The sequence below is a fragment of the Electrophorus electricus genome, chromosome 7 (assembly GCF_013358815.1).
Source record: "Electrophorus electricus isolate fEleEle1 chromosome 7, fEleEle1.pri, whole genome shotgun sequence".
Lineage (NCBI taxonomy): Eukaryota > Metazoa > Chordata > Actinopteri > Gymnotiformes > Gymnotidae > Electrophorus > Electrophorus electricus.
The window spans coordinates 28079265-28097700 of NC_049541.1; the positions used below are offsets into that span (position 1 = coordinate 28079265).

The window sequence follows — 18436 nt, forward strand, 5'->3', positions numbered from 1 at the left end:
CCAGAGAAGGTATTCATACATCTTAGCTAGATCATGAAAATGCAGGAGATGTTTATAGCAAATTCTGGCTTGTTTGTGATCTAACAGCAAACTCAGAATCTTATAGTCTTAATGCACAGTCATCACCAGCATTCACCGAGACACCAGACACCGTTATGAACTGACTGAAAGTGACTGTGTAAGAGTGCAGGTGGGACTGGTATAAAATGAACTATAGCACTTAAATGAGTGAAAGAGACAGACAGAGAGGGAAAGAAAGAGGAGAGAGAGCAGGAATAGCAGTGTGTCCTCTGATTGGCCCTGCTCTGTCAGATTCTGTCAGAATTAGAAAGTGGGTTTCCAGGAGAGTTGATTGGCAGGACAAACGCGCGCCTGGCCACTCTCCTAATCACGTTAATTCATTGCTCCGTGCTCAACACGCCGCTGGAACTGGTATGCAGTGCCCCCCTCTGGCCTCTGCTAGTACTGCAGCGCGGAGGACGTTTGTTCTAGGGCAGGGGTCTTTTTTTGCGCGTTTGTTTTTGTTTGTTTACATAACAATATTGCTTAGATGGTTCTACTAGCGAATTTTAAATATTTAGCTAAAACCAAAGACACTGGATACTACATGTTGTTGGACACACTGTAATTAATACATTTGAATTAATAATTACTATTACAGCTGTATTAGTAATTTTCACAAATATACTAGAATTCTTTGGATTAATTGGCAGATGCAAAAGACAAAAAAACATGTTTGTATTTTTGCGTCTGCCAATAACAATTACAATGTTTTACAATCTCATCCCCATCAAAATAATTCAACTGGTCCATAACTGGATGTGTTGCGATATCTCGCACCTACAGATATGCGGACACGACCAGGTGGATGGATAGTGAAGACAGCTGTGTCGAGCCAATCTGAGATGCAGGGTCGAAATACTGAGAACGTATAGACTGATTAATATACAACCGACAAAAAGTTAGAATCGGATATAAAATAACATTATCAGCATGAGGGGTCGTTATCTGGAATTTAAATCAAGAATTTAGGGTTGATCTAGATTTAAGGTCTGGCTAAATTTCCGAACAATTAGGGTTGTTTTGGGTCGTGTTTGACCTCGAGTGACTCCTCCTGAATCCTTCTCCGCCCTTTCCAATAAAGTGCTGGAATGTTTGCTAATCGTCATATCCGTCAAACGTTTTTTTCAGGAAGTTATAAAGTACAACCCTTGTGGTTTTGCCCTCGCGTCTGTGCAGATTACGCGTGTACAACCCCGTCGGAGGACGTTGTTGGACGCGCATCTTTCTGGAGAGTTGAAATGGGGACGAGAGAGCGACCCGCTGCGCTTTGACCCGACACTGCCAAGCATGGGCGCGGTGTTGCACCAGGGACTTTACAGGGTCCCTCTCCGAATGGGACTGCTGTCTCTCTGCGTTGGCACGGCGCTCTCTCTTTATAGGGTCCCTCTCCGAATGTTTGCTGGGAAGCTGAAGTCCTCGGAGCAGCTGGATCTGGGCCCGTTAAAGCCCAACGCCAGCGGACTCTCCCTGGCCTCGGAGCCAGCGGGCCTGGGCAGCTTCGTGAACATGATTAATAACCTACACGGCGACTCTGGGAGAGGTTATTACATGGAGATGGTAATCGGCACCCCAGGCCAGACGGTACGTGACCTTTAGGACCGGACCGTGGTAAGGGACCGGGTCTGTGGATGTCACCGTGTTACTATGTGCGGGCGCGTAGGGCTTCTCATCACGACTCAACTTTTAGAGTTGGGAATGGGGTAACGTAGTTCCGGGAGAGCCCAGTTCGGCTCCTGGTGTTGACTCGGGTTGGTAGCTAATGCTTCTGTCACGGTGCAGGCGGTGTGCAGCAGCCGAGCGTTTTAGTCCTACACCCGCGTGCGAGGGCAGCATGTGATGCGAGAGACGTTGCGCAAGCCTTCGGGCAGCTGCAACGAGACCAAGAACCTCCTTGATAAGTCTAACGTGGGTGTGAGAGCGCGAGCTCACATGAGCGCACATGATGCAGGGCCCGCGGCCTGCAGCTGCGCTCGCGAGGCAGCTGACTGAGATTACAAGCGTGCGCGCGCGGGCCTGCGGGGGTCTCGCTGCGCTGGAGTCACAGGGTGACGGTGATCCAGTTCAGTGCATCTGGGCGGACGACACTAAATATTTCTCGGTGTCTGGCAGTAGGCACTTTGACGTTATGCAGTATCTTATATCGCATTCGTGTTTTGAAACGCCAGTAATAAAATTACAGCAATAATTGTTAATAAAAACAAAACCCCTCTTGGTTACATCGCAGGCACGTGACCGTTACACGCGACATTCATTCAGTATTCACTTATGCGTCCCACACAGCCCTAACGCAGAGCTCGTGCAGGTCCTGTGAGCTGCACATCGCGTGAATGCAGTGACTTGGCTGATCTGCGTAAAACATTCACCGCACCAAGCGTCCCTCTCATCTCCTCCATGTGACCCAGACCGCAGCCCGAAGTGTAATTAATGCTCCTCGTGCTAATTGACGCGGGGCTTCTTAAACGAGACACTAATTGTGGAGGTCCGTGGAGGCTTAGCTCGAGTGGCTCACATCTGCTAATTGCTACAAACAGGTAGCAGATGTGGTCGCGCGTCAGAGTGCCAATTAAACGAGGGCGTCTCAATGAGTGCCAATTAGCCTAGCGCGAGCGGCGGAGGCGCCGGGAGAATGGGCTCGCGGTAGGTAGACGGAGGAGACCGGGGAGACTCGCGCTGTGCACGGGCATGCTGGTGATTTAAATACTGGAATATGGTAATATGGCAATAGCAACGGGAACGATGCGGAAGCCCGAGCGGAGAGAAAAGGACGTTGGCTGACGATCGGGACAGACGGTCTTGCACCACGCAACGGACTCGTCGAAAGATCCGAACACGATTTGAATGAATTAGCTGGACCCTGTAGCGTGAGTCGGTCAGCGGCGAACCCTTTAAAACCGGCACCGCTTAGAAACGTCTGTAGTCCACGCGGAAGCGCGCGGGCTGTGAGCAGATACAAAATCACTGGTAAAGTGAAAGTGCAGAAACGTTTTTCCCTCATACCAAATTAAAAAGGAAGTGTTGTTTGAATAGTGTTTCCTCTCTCCCCCAAGCTGTGTGTTTTGAAGTAATAAACCATTACGAATGTTGGTGCTGAAGAGCTTAACTGGTCTGAAATGGGGCAGTGGGAGGTGTTTGCCAGTCACTGGGTTTATGATGGAGTTAACAATGAGTAAGGCCTGCTGTGCCCTGTCTGCGGCCCGTCTGGCCACACGGCACGATGGCACTACTGTTAGCTCATTAGTTCCCCCTGGTTGAGCTGGTGCTCAGACGACATTATTACGACTGCTGTCGCTTGCGAGGGTACAGCTGCCAAACCAGAGCATATGTGGAGGGGGAGAGCGATGGCGTGCCAAAACTGAATCCCTGACTGGGACTCAGTAGCTTAATGGTCAGTTCTCATGCTGCGCAGGATTGTACCTTTAACTCTGTGTGGGTGCTGAAGTAAGGCAGAGGCATCAGTTGTAGAGGATTCCTGAAGCCCGTCAGACTCTTGTGTAGTCTTCTGAAGTGCCAGTTAGATCTTGTTACTGGGTCCGTTGGGATGTTTGTTGCTCTCTTGTTTTCTCTCTCCACCTAAGAACTTTCAAGAAGGTTCATGCCTCTGGGCAGGATGGCAGCGTGATTGCTCAGACCAGTGACTCCAGTTAACCCAGACCAGTGATTCTAACTGGGATCAGTGACTCTGTTGCTGTTCCTGTTCTTTCAGATGAACATACTGGTGGATACGGGAAGCAGTAACTTCGCAGTTGCCGCGACGCCAAACCGCTACGTCACCACGTTCTTCGACCCTGCCAAGTACAAGCAGACATGCCTGCTCCTCCCTCTCCTCAACATCTTGCACTAAAGTTTAATGGCATGTGGAAGTAGGAACATGAAGGTCATGTGCTCAGCTCAGAGTGCATGTACTGTCACTCTGGATAAAGGCTTCTGCCAAACGCCGTAAATAACGGACCCGAGTGACAAACCTAAAGTGTAAAACGCAGACTGAGCAAAAAGAGAACTGCAGTGGTCTGATGACCTCAAACACATGGGCTGGGTGGGTGTGTTTGGGTTTGTCAGGGCCTTCTCTAAGCACTATACCCTTTTATGGTTTGAGTTCACTTGTTTAATATGCCCCCCAGATCGAGCACCTATGAGAGTGGTGACCAGACTGTGGCGGTCCGGTACACCCAAGGGAAGTGGCAGGGTGAGCTGGGCACAGATGTCATCACACTCCCTCAGGGCCCCAACGACACCATCAGGATCAACATTGTTGCCATCTTAACCTCTGATGGCTTCTTTCTGCCTGGGATCAACTGGCAGGGTATCCTGGGCTTGGCATACCCCTTACTGGCTCGGGTGAGAGGCGGCTGAGGGGGGTGTTGACCTTGGCCTGGCCTGCTTTGTGATGTGATGGTGCACTGCTGAGTGGCTGAAGTTGTAAATATGTGGTGATGCAATAAATGTAATTATAAACTATTAATGTGTCTTCAATGTTCTGCATTTGCTCTTAACTGACATTTAAAATCTTAATGTGCACATGTCATTTATTATTAAAAGCATTTTTTCCCCCCATGCTCTTTCCAACCAGACTCCTAGTTAACATTTGAGTAGAACGTTTTGTGGGTTGTGTTGAAATGTTGCTCTTCCATTTCCCAGCCAGACGCATCTGTAGAGCCCTTTTTTAACTCCGTCGTACAGCAGACAGGCATTCCAGATGTGTTCTCCCTCCAGATGTGTGGAGCAGGGGTTCCTGCCCGTGCCTCAGGTGACACCACTGCTGGCAGCTTGGTGAGTGCTCAAAATGCTGCCCTTTTTATCCTGATCCAGGAACAGCTTCAGTTTGCACAGTCACAACACAAAATGATGTGAGCACAACTTTCAGCTGACCTCAAATCATCTTCGTAATTGGCAGTTGCTTAGTGCTGGGCTTGAATGCTGTTGAGGTCTGAGTAGGTTGCCAAGACCCGAGTTCGGCACCAGACTGGTGGATTGGCGCCATAGGCAGCACCCATCTCGAAATATCAGCTAAAAGCCCTCAGGATGGGCAACACCTGCCAACTGTGTGGCACTGAAGGAAGCTGAGAGCTCGGGCTCTGCATGCTCCATACTGCAGTGCGGCCCTCCTGGGAGGTTCAGCTAGCTGGTGAGGGAGCAGAGAGAGCTGAGCGTCTGCTGGGAGTGTGGGAGGGGCTGTCTGGAGGGGGTGTGGCCATCACCTGTTGAGACTACTGTGCAACAGCCCTGCTCCACCACTAACTGACATCCAGATCAGGTCTAAATTTAAGACCTAGACCTGTATGCTCCTAAAGGGAAACTCACTGCGATGTCACTTCAGCTACATGTCGTGTGTTTCAGATTATGGGAGGGGTGGAGCCCACGCTGTACCAGGGCTCAGTATGGTACACACCTGTCCTGCACGAGTGGTACTACCAAGTGGAGGTCTTGAGACTCGACCTTGACGACCAGAAATTAAACCTGGACTGCAGGGAGGTATCAGGTTCTGTTTGCTCTTACGTTAGATACTGTACCAGCTATCGTCCAAAAATGTAATTAACATTCTTCTAATGCAAAGATGTGCTTGAGACGTTAGTGAGGTTTCATTAGTTCCTGTGCCGTTTTCAGCCAGTCTTACACACATGCGCACGCACACAGTGTGAAGGTGACGGTGGAGAGGATGGTGGATTATTTAACCTTATAAAAGCTCACATACATTCTTTCTGGAAATACCTATAAAAGTCTTGGACAAGATTGGGCCTTTTAAGACGAAGGGGAAAAACATGGCATTGCATTTCATGTTGTGTAGGTGTGAGGACAGACTAATCCTATTTACGAAAGCCAGAGAACCAAGGCCTCCACTACATCCTTCTGTTTGATCTAGGCCTTGACTAGCATGCACGTCCTGTCATTATATAAAGGATGTATCATTTTATTATTCCCCAGTACAACACCGATAAAGCCATTGTGGACAGTGGCACGACACTGCTCAGACTGCCTACGGTCGTCTTCGATGCGGTGGTGGAGACCATCACCCAGACAGCTCTGGTACGCCATCGCTACACAATGGTTATCTGCTTGTAATGAAACAGCTTCATATGTTTGAAATTCAACTGTGCTGGACACAAGATGGCACTGAAAAGTTGTTTTTTTGGTTTTTTTTCTGTAAATGCTGTTTGTGTGTTACATCTTTTGCTGTTCTGAAATGGTTAGTGCAAAAAAAAAAAAAAAGCATGTCACAGGCGGTGTTTATTTGGGAAGCACCCTTGGTCCTTCTTACTCGGTCCTCCTCCAGGTCCATGACTTCTCTTCAGGCTTCTTCTCTGGGACCAAGCTGGCCTGCTGGTTGAAAGGAGAGTCTCCATGGAGGTTGTTCCCCAGACTGTCACTCTACTTCAGGGCCACCAACTCCAGCCAGTCCTTCCGCCTCACCATTCTTCCCCAGGTCAGAATCCTGCCAGGCAGAGGTTTAGGGAAACCGAGGAATGTCTGTGTGAAGTGTTCAGTGTTTTTGCCCAGCCACTGTGTGGTGCTGTTACCTCCCTACAGGGCCTGCAGTAACCTACACTGTGGTTGGTTTGTTCCAGTAGCTGCTGGTGAACGTATTCTAGGTGAGGCTGCAGGTGACGGTCTGTTTCAGCAACCAGCTTAACACAAAATACTAGTGTGCTGTGAAACGGGTAGTAATTGTTTAATTGATATATAATCTTAAATCAAGAGAAGAAGAAGAAGAAGAAGAAAAAAAACTTGGTTGCAGCTCAAGTATGCTCATAGGAGGTGCAGTATGCAGCATTGCATCAAGTTCCAGGCCTTGAATATGAATCCTGCGGAGTAAGAGAACACAGGTGCCCCACTGCTGGGCAGGCCTGGTAGACGCTCCCACTGGACCACCCAGCAGTCCAGTGAGCTGCAAAAGGCAGTAACAGATCCCCAGGGAAACCTATGGGATTGGGTAAACCAATCAGTGGAGGTTCTGCTGAGACGGTGCATATTTTCAGAATGAAAACCCAACATCCTGGCCAGTAAGCTGTCACTACTGGGTCTTGGCAAGGCTCAGGCATGGAGCAGAGCCAGCTGTCTCTGCCAATGACAAAGATGGCCTCACGCTATTGGGCACTGCAAGAGGTTGCCACAAGCTGTTAAGACTATGATTTAATTGTCATCACTGCACCTGCTGCTGTGTAAAGCAGAGGGCTGGACCTAACAGAGCAGAGTAGGTCTGTCACCAGGGAAGGGTGAAACCTGGTGATTATTGAGACCACAGAAGTCTCTGGCTTCATCCTGGTGTTCATGACATCACTGCTTGTGCGTGTTTAGTGCACTGTATGGGGTCATTATAAGGTCAGGATTAGGGGGTGACGCTAGTCACCACCTATTCAATGAGCCAGAACTGGACAGTCCTGTTCCATTACACTCACCACTAATGTATCAGGAGAACATTAAAAAAAAAAATATATATATATATATATATATATATATATATATATATATATATATATATATATATATAAAAATAAAAAAATTTAAAAATGGACAATTGTAAGTGGAACCCGGACACTGAGACACGTAGCCTAGTAACTGGACAGCTGACCGCGCACTGTGAGGGAGACGGTGTTTGCTGCCGTACTCGGTGCATCACCCCTTGAGGCTTCAGACTAACTAGGTTAACTAGCGTTATCTTGCTAAAGGCGTAATAACGATGATTGTACGTAGCTAGATAACTATAAACTTGCTAGCCAAGTTATTCTACATACTGAAAGGTTTTGTTTTAAAAGTGGAAGCAACGCGAAGAGCTGTTAGTCATTCACCCAACCTGACTCGCTGGGTAGCTAAGTGTAGACTAATCATGTTCTGTTATGGCTCTAGCTATCTTGGCTGCTTGAATGCGGTTTTAAGATGTAATATGTTGTAAGAGGTGTCAACACGAGAGGAGTTTTATTGAATGAGCTTGTTGACTCAGTTGCCTAGTTAGTTAACTACAAGCAAACTCAAGATGGTGGGTTGAACGAATACAACTGCCAGAGTGTGGTGAGTGACGTCACAGGTGGCCACGTCCGCACAGTGCAGTCACGCACTAACCCGTCTACCCGGGTAGTGAGGCTTGACCCTTTCCTCTGTTCGAAAGAAACGCACGAAGGGATTTACTGTTCCTTCAAAATTCCTCCAGGTTTACAATACATACATGGTCTTCAAGTCAATATCTGTGTGTGTGGTGTGTGTGTGTGTGTGTGTGTACACATTTTCCCCTGAAAAACACTGAAGCCCTTACACATGACTGTATAGTTACAGGTGTATGTATCAGTGTTGTGGTAAAATTTCATAGAATAGCAAAGCAAGAGACTTTGTGAACAGATCACATGATTTTATTTTATTACATTTTATTCTGGTTTTCCTTACTACTTTGAATAAACCCATGGGCGTACGCTTTTAAGTTTTTGGTTCGTTGCATACTTGTTCTTCGTATCGAACCTAGAGTTGGGAAGACTTGCCCAGAGGAAGGTGACTACGTTTGCTGTAGCTGTAATTAGACTATGATGATAAAATCGTATTAACGTTTGTGTGCATACCTAAACCAGCATCACTTACCCTACAACCCCTGCTCTCCCCATGCAGAAGTGTCAGGCCTTTACCTGACGGTTGTAATCAGCAGTCAAGCTAACGTCACTCTTCTCCAGGCATCATACTGCGCTTTAGAACGAGCTTCCATGCATGTGACGGCTATTGTTTCCCCAGCTCTACATCCAGCCCGTGATGGACATGGACGGCATGTTGGACTGCTTCCGCTTTGGAATCTCCTCCTCCACAAGCGGGCTGGTGATCGGTGCCACTGTCATGGAGGGCTTCTACGTCATTTTTGACCGCATGCACGTGCGGGTGGGCTTTGCGGTGAGCAGCTGTGCTGGTGAGTAGTCAACTTGTCGGAGCAGAATTTCATCCGCATCAAGTTGAGGGGGTTTGTGTTAAACTGCACGAGGAGTTGCTCCCTCAGAACGGAAGCCGTCTACATCACTGTGCTGAGGTCGATCTCCCGCTCTTCCAGAGGTCGAGGGTGTGACCGTGGCGGAGATCTCAGGTCCGTTTGCTGCAGAGGGCACGGCCTCAAGCTGCGTGGGCCGAGCCCTGCTGCAGGAGTCCCTGATGTGGGTGCTGGCCTACACCCTGATGGCTGTGTGCACCTTGGTGCTGCTGATCCTTCTGGTGCTACTCCTGGTGCCTTGTAGGAGGCGCCACAGAGATGGCGAGATCACGGATGAGTCCTCACTAGTACGCAATCGCATCAAATGATGCCCTCAGGCTGGGGTCCTGGGCAGACTGTGCCGTTCTGACTGAAATCAGGTTGGGATGTGGTGGTGGTGTTTGTTTTTTTAACAAGTTAGACACAAGAGGCAAGAATTCAGTTTCAATTGGTTACTTGATCATGTTCAAAACTGAAGTGAATACTACTACTACTACTACTACTACTACTGAAGGGGGAAATGGGTGTTTTCTTGAGCACTACAAAAGATATCTAACTGGAGGAAAAATGTATTGCTCATTTGTAATGGTATTATTCCTGTTATAATTTTACTGAAAGGCACTTCAGAGTGCATAAATTTAGAATCTGAAATGGACAGTTAAAAGGTAATACACTGATTTGATTGTGTAAAATATATATATAATTTTTTTTTCCTTTGCTGTGGCAATAGTTTAGTGTTTTTCAAACTTTGCCTGTGTTGAATGTAGGTCAGAATGTATAGACATCAGTTTGAATGTTTGTTCTTTTAGCACAGCACTTAACCTCCAGTCAGTCTTTTTTTTAATGGGGGGGCAGTGTGTAATTTTGTATATTGACACTTGACTCTACCTTTTTGATTGATTGTACAAAACTATACAAGATTATACAAGCACCTCTGATTTAAATACAAGAATTGCAATATTTCCTCCCCCCAAAATGGTTTCACTTCTATTAGCCTGAAAGGCTCTAGCATTTGTTTATTATAAATTAGCAGTCCCCCCCCCCCCTTCTGGCATTTATTCAAGGTAAGGGATGACCTTTTTGTTTGGGGCAGAGCCACCTGATGGTGGGTGGTGGTATTACAACTCGATGCAAAGTAGAAATGGACCCACATTATAAAGCTTTCAGTACAGAGGAAGAATTAGGTTTCATTTATTGCTTAAAAGATACATTGAAGCATAAATCTTTTGTAATTTAAATGTAATTCTTGTTTAGAGCAAGCATTAGATATTTCACATAACTTATCAATGCAAAATACAACCACTACTGTCTATAAAAGCCAGGAAGTGCAGAATGTTTGCCAGGGCCACCTAGACTGGTTTTGTCCCCAAGCTCTTCCCACACCACCTCCAGTGCATAGGTTTATTCCCAATACCTGCAAACAAGGTTCCTGGATTATTTTAATGATGTTTAACTTTCACCTTCAGGATCTCAAAAAACAAACAAGGCACTGACCTCAGTACTTCACATCAAACTCTATCACTGTTTAATAAGAGACACTCCCTCTGTGTAATGTTTGTGTACAGAACTCTATCAAAATGTCAAGCCTGTGGGGAAAGTTCAAGGAAGTTTTTATCTGCTCTGACCTGATAGTTATCAGTGTATTAGAATGATGTGGTTTGGCCTGACGTATATAAAACTTGTCATGAACTCTGAGCTTTTGTCTTGGCAAATTCTTTAACAGAAATAACTTCTTCCCCTCACTAGTGTAAACAGGACTTGTAGAGTCTAAGGGGAACATGTGACACTTAGACATAGCCTTTGTGAGACTGAATTGCTGCTTTAGTCTGACCATCCTGTGCATGTGGGTAGGGTTCAGCAGAGATGTTGGGCTCCTTTGTGCATATAACTCCAGTCTGCGATGTAGCGCAGTTATTTTGGTCCTTTTGATGTTTACACCTTTATCTGTTATCAAATGTCACAAGCTGAGCTGTAAGGGAAGTAATTTGAATAATTTATTTATAAAACAAATGTTGCTAACCTGTTAAGCCACAATGGAAAGAAAATGTCTTCTGCTTTACAGATTTCCTCTTGTGGCTGTTGGCTACTCCTGACTGATTGATTGATTGTGTGGTAACTGAACATTATTAATAACTGCATGTTGATTTACTGATATTCCTACAGCCAAGGGCAGTGGAGACAGCAGCCCAGACTTCAGCGATCAAACTGGATTAGTATATTTTATTGGACTACATATTGTCTCATTTTATTACATACCTTGTGTCCAAGTTTAGTAGTACACTATTGGCATAAAATAACACTTTGGTAATTACACAGCAAAGCTGATAAAATCTGACACCCTTGATCAGGTCTGGCACTTCCTGTGTGTGCAATTTAAGTAATTCTTCCAGTGGTGATGAGCAGTGATAACACAGTTGCTAGCAGTCTGTGATGGGACAGTGCACATGAACCCATCACTACTGCACAGACCTGGTCACAGTAGCTCTTGTACAGCCCCACATCAGTGTAAACAATGAAAACGTTCATAACAGTCACAACTGTCGGTTTCCATTCACATAAAGCCACGTGTAAAGGCTCCATCAGTTCTGGAACAGTGTGTGGGTTCAGACCCAGGCCTGCCAGCCATGGAAGAGTCGGCTGAGGTTTTTGGGGTCCATGGCCTGCTGGATGAGGAGGTTGACCTGTCCATCAACACTAAGCACTGCCCCCTCCTCCACACCCTTCAGCTTCTCCTGTAGCCGCAGCAGGACTCGCTCGGCCACCTTGTTGAAGCTCTGACTGTCCCTGCCAACACAGAGACGCTGCTAACATGCTGCTAATGCCACCTCCACCCACACAGCTAACACAACACTGCCCTGTGCTCCAGTGTCAGGTTGAGTGTGTGTGTCTAACCTTGTCCTGTGCTCCAATGTGGGGTTGAGTGTGTGTGTGTGTGTGTCTAACCTTGTCCTGTGCTCCAATGTGGGGTTGAGTGTGTGTGTGTGTGTGTGTCTAACCTTGTCCTGTGCTCCAATGTGGGGTTGAGTGTGTGTGTGTGTGTGTGTGTCTAACCTTGTCCTGTGCTCCAATGTGGGGTTGAGTGTGTGTGTGTGTGTGTGTGTGTCTAACCTTGTCCTGTGCTCCAATGTGGGGTTGAGTGTGTGTGTGTGTGTGTGTCTAACCTTGTCCTGTGCTCCAATGTGGGGTTGAGTGTGTGTGTGTGTCTAACCTTGTCCTGTGCTCCAATGTGGGGTTGAGTGTGTGTGTGTGTCTAACCTTGTCCTGTGCTCCAATGTGGGGTTGAGTGTGTGTGTGTGTGTGTGTCTAACCTTGTCCTGTGCTCCAATGTGGGGTTGAGTGTGTGTGTGTGTGTGTGTCTAACCTTGTCCTGTGCTCCAATGTGGGGTTGAGTGTGTGTGTGTGTGTGTCTAACCTTGTCCTGTGCTCCAATGTGGGGTTGAGTGTGTGTGTGTGTGTGTCTAACCTTGTCCTGTGCTCCAATGTGGGGTTGAGTGTGTGTGTGTGTCTAACCTTGTCCTGTGCTCCAATGTGGGGTTGAGTGTGTGTGTGTGTCTAACCTTGTCCTGTGCTCCAATGTGGGGTTGAGTGTGTGTGTGTGTCTAACCTTGTCCTGTGCTCCAATGTGGGGTTGAGTGTGTGTGTGTGTGTCTAACCTTGTCCTGTGCTCCAATGTGGGGTTGAGTGTGTGTGTGTGTGTGTCTAACCTTGTCCTGTGCTCCAATGTGGGGTTGAGTGTGTGTGTGTGTGTGTCTAACCTTGTCCTGTGCTCCAATGTGGGGTTGAGTGTGTGTGTGTGTGTGTCTAACCTTGTCCTGTGCTCCAATGTGGGGTTGAGTGTGTGTGTGTGTGTGTCTAACCTTGTCCTGTGCTCCAATGTGGGGTTGAGTGTGTGTGTGTGTCTAACCTTGTCCTGTGCTCCAATGTGGGGTTGAGTGTGTGTGTGTGTCTAACCTTGTCCTGTGCTCCAATGTGGGGTTGAGTGTGTGTGTGTGTGTCTAACCTTGTCCTGTGCTCCAATGTGGGGTTGAGTGTGTGTGTGTGTGTCTAACCTTGTCCTGTGCTCCAATGTGGGGTTGAGTGTGTGTGTGTGTGTGTGTCTAACCTTGTCCTGTGCTCCAATGTGGGGTTGAGTGTGTGTGTGTGTCTCTAACCTTGTCCTGTGCTCCAATGTGGGGTTGAGTGTGTGTGTGTGTGTCTCTAACCTTGTCCTGTGCTCCAATGTGGGGTTGAGTGTGTGTGTGTGTCTCTAACCTTGTCCTGTGCTCCAATGTGGGGTTGAGTGTGTGTGTGTGTGTCTCTAACCTTGTCCTGTGCTCCAATGTGGGGTTGAGTGTGTGTGTGTGTGTCTCTAACCTTGTCCTGTGCTCCAATGTGGGGTTGAGTGTGTGTGTGTGTGTCTCTAACCTTGTCCTGTGCTCCAATGTGGGGTTGAGTGTGTGTGTGTGTGTGTCTCTAACCTTGTCCTGTGCTCCAATGTGGGGTTGAGTGTGTGTGTGTGTGTCTCTAACCTTGTCCTGTGCTCCAATGTGGGGTTGAGTGTGTGTGTGTGTGTCTCTAACCTTGTCCTGTGCTCCAATGTGGGGTTGAGTGTGTGTGTGTGTGTGTCTCTAACCTTGTCCTGTGCTCCAATGTGGGGTTGAGTGTGTGTGTGTGTGTGTCTAACCTTGTCCTGTGCTCCAATGTGGGGTTGAGTGTGTGTGTGTGTGTGTCTAACCTTGTCCTGTGCTCCAATGTGGGGTTGAGTGTGTGTGTGTGTGTCTCTAACCTTGTCCTGTGCTCCAATGTGGGGTTGAGTGTGTGTGTGTGTGTGTCTCTAACCTTGTCCTGTGCTCCAATGTGGGGTTGAGTGTGTGTGTGTGTGTGTCTAACCTTGTCCTGTGCTCCAATGTGGGGTTGAGTGTGTGTGTGTGTGTGTCTAACCTTGTCCTGTGCTCCAATGTGGGGTTGAGTGTGTGTGTGTGTGTCTCTAACCTTGTCCTGTGCTCCAATGTGGGGTTGAGTGTGTGTGTGTGTGTGTGTCTCTAACCTTGTCCTGTGCTCCAATGTGGGGTTGAGTGTGTGTGTGTGTGTGTGTGTCTAACCTTGTCCTGTGCTCCAATGTGGGGTTGAGTGTGTGTGTGTGTGTGTGTCTCTAACCTTGTCCTGTGCTCCAATGTGGGGTTGAGTGTGTGTGTGTGTGTGTGTCTCTAACCTTGTCCTGTGCTCCAATGTGGGGTTGAGTGTGTGTGTGTGTGTGTGTCTCTAACCTTGTCCTGTGCTCCAATGTGGGGTTGAGTGTGTGTGTGTGTGTGTGTGTCTCTAACCTTGTCCTGTGCTCCAATGTGGGGTTGAGTGTGTGTGTGTGTGTGTCTCTAACCTTGTCCTGTGCTCCAATGTGGGGTTGAGTGTGTGTGTGTGTGTCTCTAACCTTGTCCTGTGCTCCAATGTGGGGTTGAGTGTGTGTGTGTGTGTGTGTCTCTAACCTTGTCCTGTGCTCCAATGTGGGGTTGAGTGTGTGTGTGTGTGTGTGTCTCTAACCTTGTCCTGTGCTCCAATGTGGGGTTGAGTGTGTGTGTGTGTGTGTGTCTCTAACCTTGTCCTGTGCTCCAATGTGGGGTTGAGTGTGTGTGTGTGTGTGTGTCTCTAACCTTGTCCTGTGCTCCAATGTGGGGTTGAGTGTGTGTGTGTGTGTGTGTCTCTAACCTTGTCCTGTGCTCCAATGTGGGGTTGAGTGTGTGTGTGTGTGTGTCTCTAACCTTGTCCTGTGCTCCAATGTGGGGTTGAGTGTGTGTGTGTGTGTGTGTCTCTAACCTTGTCCTGTGCTCCAATGTGGGGTTGAGTGTGTGTGTGTGTGTGTCTCTAACCTTGTCCTGTGCTCCAATGTGGGGTTGAGTGTGTGTGTGTGTGTGTCTCTAACCTTGTCCTGTGCTCCAATGTGGGGTTGAGTGTGTGTGTGTGTGTGTCTCTAACCTTGTCCTGTGCTCCAATGTGGGGTTGAGTGTGTGTGTGTGTGTGTCTCTAACCTTGTCCTGTGCTCCAATGTGGGGTTGTGTGTGTGTGTGTGTGTGTCTCTAACCTTGTCCTGTGCTCCAATGTGGGGTTGAGTGTGTGTGTGTGTGTGTCTCTAACCTTGTCCTGTGCTCCAATGTGGGGTTGAGTGTGTGTGTGTGTGTGTCTCTAACCTTGTCCTGTGCTCCAATGTGGGGTTGAGTGTGTGTGTGTGTGTGTCTCTAACCTTGTCCTGTGCTCCAATGTGGGGTTGAGTGTGTGTGTGTGTGTGTGTGTCTAACCTTGTCCTGTGCTCCAATGTGGGGTTGAGTGTGTGTGTGTGTGTGTGTGTCTAACCTTGTCCTGTGCTCCAATGTGGGGTTGAGTGTGTGTGTGTGTGTGTGTCTAACCTTGTCCTGTGCTCCAATGTGGGGTTGAGTGTGTGTGTGTGTGTGTCTAACCTTGTCCTGTGCTCCAATGTGGGGTTGAGTGTGTGTGTGTGTGTGTGTCTAACCTTGTCCTGTGCTCCAATGTGGGGTTGAGTGTGTGTGTGTGTGTGTCTAACCTTGTCCTGTGCTCCAATGTGGGGTTGAGTGTGTGTGTGTGTGTGTCTAACCTTGTCCTGTGCTCCAATGTGGGGTTGAGTGTGTGTGTGTGTGTGTCTAACCTTGTCCTGTGCTCCAATGTGGGGTTGAGTGTGTGTGTGTGTGTGTCTAACCTTGTCCTGTGCTCCAATGTGGGGTTGAGTGTGTGTGTGTGTGTGTCTAACCTTGTCCTGTGCTCCAATGTGGGGTTGAGTGTGTGTGTGTGTGTGTCTAACCTTGTCCTGTGCTCCAATGTGGGGTTGAGTGTGTGTGTGTGTGTGTCTAACCTTGTCCTGTGCTCCAATGTGGGGTTGAGTGTGTGTGTGTGTGTGTCTAACCTTGTCCTGTGCTCCAATGTGGGGTTGAGTGTGTGTGTGTGTGTGTCTAACCTTGTCCTGTGCTCCAATGTGGGGTTGAGTGTGTGTGTGTGTGTGTCTAACCTTGTCCTGTGCTCCAATGTGGGGTTGAGTGTGTGTGTGTGTGTGTCTAACCTTGTCCTGTGCTCCAATGTGGGGTTGAGTGTGTGTGTGTGTGTGTCTAACCTTGTCCTGTGCTCCAATGTGGGGTTGAGTGTGTGTGTGTGTGTGTCTAACCTTGTCCTGTGCTCCAATGTGGGGTTGAGTGTGTGTGTGTGTGTGTCTAACCTTGTCCTGTGCTCCAATGTGGGGTTGTGTGTGTGTGTGTGTGTGTCTAACCTTGTCCTGTGCTCCAATGTGGGGTTGAGTGTGTGTGTGTGTGTGTCTAACCTTGTCCTGTGCTCCAATGTGGGGTTGAGTGTGTGTGTGTGTGTGTCTAACCTTGTCCTGTGCTCCAATGTGGGGTTGAGTGTGTGTGTGTGTGTGTCTAACCTTGTCCTGTGCTCCAATGTGGGGTTGAGTGTGTGTGTGTGTGTGTCTAACCTTGTCCTGTGCTCCAATGTGGGGTTGAGTGTGTGTGTGTGTGTGTCTAACCTTGTCCTGTGCTCCAATGTGGGGTTGAGTGTGTGTGTGTGTGTGTCTAACCTTGTCCTGTGCTCCAATGTGGGGTTGAGTGTGTGTGTGTGTGTGTCTAACCTTGTCCTGTGCTCCAATGTGGGGTTGAGTGTGTGTGTGTGTGTGTCTAACCTTGTCCTGTGCTCCAATGTGGGGTTGAGTGTGTGTGTGTGTGTGTCTAACCTTGTCCTGTGCTCCAATGTGGGGTTGAGTGTGTGTGTGTGTGTGTCTAACCTTGTCCTGTGCTCCAATGTGGGGTTGAGTGTGTGTGTGTGTGTGTGTCTAACCTTGTCCTGTGCTCCAATGTGGGGTTGAGTGTGTGTGTGTGTGTGTGTCTAACCTTGTCCTGTGCTCCAATGTGGGGTTGAGTGTGTGTGTGTGTGTGTGTCTAACCTTGTCCTGTGCTCCAATGTGGGGTTGTGTGTGTGTGTGTGTGTGTGTCTAACCTTGTCCTGTGCTCCAATGTGGGGTTGAGTGTGTGTGTGTGTGTGTGTCTAACCTTGTCCTGTGCTCCAATGTGGGGTTGAGTGTGTGTGTGTGTGTGTGTGTCTAACCTTGTCCTGTGCTCCAATGTGGGGTTGAGTGTGTGTGTGTGTGTGTGTCTAACCTTGTCCTGTGCTCCAATGTGGGGTTGAGTGTGTGTGTGTGTGTGTGTCTAACCTTGTCCTGTGCTCCAATGTGGGGTTGAGTGTGTGTGTGTGTGTGTGTCTAACCTTGTCCTGTGCTCCAATGTGGGGTTGAGTGTGTGTGTGTGTGTGTGTGTCTAACCTTGTCCTGTGCTCCAATGTGGGGTTGAGTGTGTGTGTGTGTGTGTGTGTCTAACCTTGTCCTGTGCTCCAATGTGGGGTTGAGTGTGTGTGTGTGTGTGTGTGTCTAACCTTGTCCTGTGCTCCAATGTGGGGTTGAGTGTGTGTGTGTGTGTGTGTCTAACCTTGTCCTGTGCTCCAATGTGGGGTTGAGTGTGTGTGTGTGTGTGTGTCTAACCTTGTCCTGTGCTCCAATGTGGGGTTGAGTGTGTGTGTGTGTGTGTGTCTAACCTTGTCCTGTGCTCCAATGTGGGGTTGAGTGTGTGTGTGTGTGTGTGTCTAACCTTGTCCTGTGCTCCAATGTGGGGTTGAGTGTGTGTGTGTGTGTGTGTCTAACCTTGTCCTGTGCTCCAATGTGGGGTTGAGTGTGTGTGTGTGTGTGTGTCTAACCTTGTCCTGTGCTCCAATGTGGGGTTGAGTGTGTGTGTGTGTGTGTGTCTAACCTTGTCCTGTGCTCCAATGTGGGGTTGAGTGTGTGTGTGTGTGTGTGTCTAACCTTGTCCTGTGCTCCAATGTGGGGTTGAGTGTGTGTGTGTGTGTGTGTCTAACCTTGTCCTGTGCTCCAATGTGGGGTTGAGTGTGTGTGTGTGTGTGTGTCTAACCTTGTCCTGTGCTCCAATGTGGGGTTGAGTGTGTGTGTGTGTGTGTGTCTAACCTTGTCCTGTGCTCCAATGTGGGGTTGAGTGTGTGTGTGTGTGTGTGTCTAACCTTGTCCTGTGCTCCAATGTGGGGTTGAGTGTGTGTGTGTGTGTGTGTCTAACCTTGTCCTGTGCTCCAATGTGGGGTTGAGTGTGTGTGTGTGTGTGTCTAACCTTGTCCTGTGCTCCAATGTGGGGTTGAGTGTGTGTGTGTCTAACCTTGTCCTGTGCTCCAATGTGGGGTTGAGTGTGTGTGTGTGTGTGTGTCTAACCTTGTCCTGTGCTCCAATGTGGGGTTGAGTGTGTGTGTGTGTGTGTCTAACCTTGTCCTGTGCTCCAATGTGGGGTTGAGTGTGTGTGTGTGTGTGTGTCTAACCTTGTCCTGTGCTCCAATGTGGGGTTGAGTGTGTGTGTGTGTGTGTGTCTAACCTTGTCCTGTGCTCCAATGTGGGGTTGAGTGTGTGTGTGTGTGTGTGTC

The 18436-nt window shown here is 48.3% G+C and overlaps 2 protein-coding genes across 2 annotated transcripts in view; one reads left to right on the forward strand and one right to left on the reverse strand.

Moving 5' to 3' along the window:
* Positions 1-1166: 1166 nt before the first annotated feature.
* bace2 (beta-secretase 2) lies at positions 1167-10687 on the forward strand. The gene is made up of 9 exons (XM_027022288.2): positions 1167-1644; positions 3767-3855; positions 4182-4398; positions 4699-4830; positions 5398-5532; positions 5983-6084; positions 6332-6481; positions 8770-8938; positions 9077-10687. Exons 1-9 carry the CDS (start codon positions 1351-1353, stop codon positions 9319-9321), a joined length of 1533 nt encoding a protein of 510 aa, XP_026878089.2. The 5' UTR covers positions 1167-1350; the 3' UTR covers positions 9322-10687.
* Positions 10160-18436, reverse strand: part of atm (ATM serine/threonine kinase) — a 31243-nt gene continuing 22966 nt past the window's right edge. Inside the window, exon 62 of the mRNA XM_035528355.1 lies at positions 10160-11776. Within this exon, the coding sequence (XP_035384248.1) occupies positions 11596-11776 (181 nt within the window). The 3' untranslated portion in view covers positions 10160-11595. The remainder of the gene's footprint in view (positions 11777-18436) is intronic.

What these genes read in the sequence shown, in the direction of transcription:
- bace2 (XM_027022288.2), top strand. Translation starts at nt 1,351, where the DNA reads ATGGGCGCGGTGTTGCACCAGGGACTTTACAGGGTCCCTCTCCGAATG. An exon ending in CATACCCCTTACTGGCTCGG is followed by an intron (nt 4,399 to 4,698) that starts GTGAGAGGCGGC and finishes TCCATTTCCCAG; the next exon opens with CCAGACGCATCTGTAGAGCC. An exon ending in CCATCACCCAGACAGCTCTG is followed by an intron (nt 6,085 to 6,331) that starts GTACGCCATCGC and finishes GTCCTCCTCCAG; the next exon opens with GTCCATGACTTCTCTTCAGG.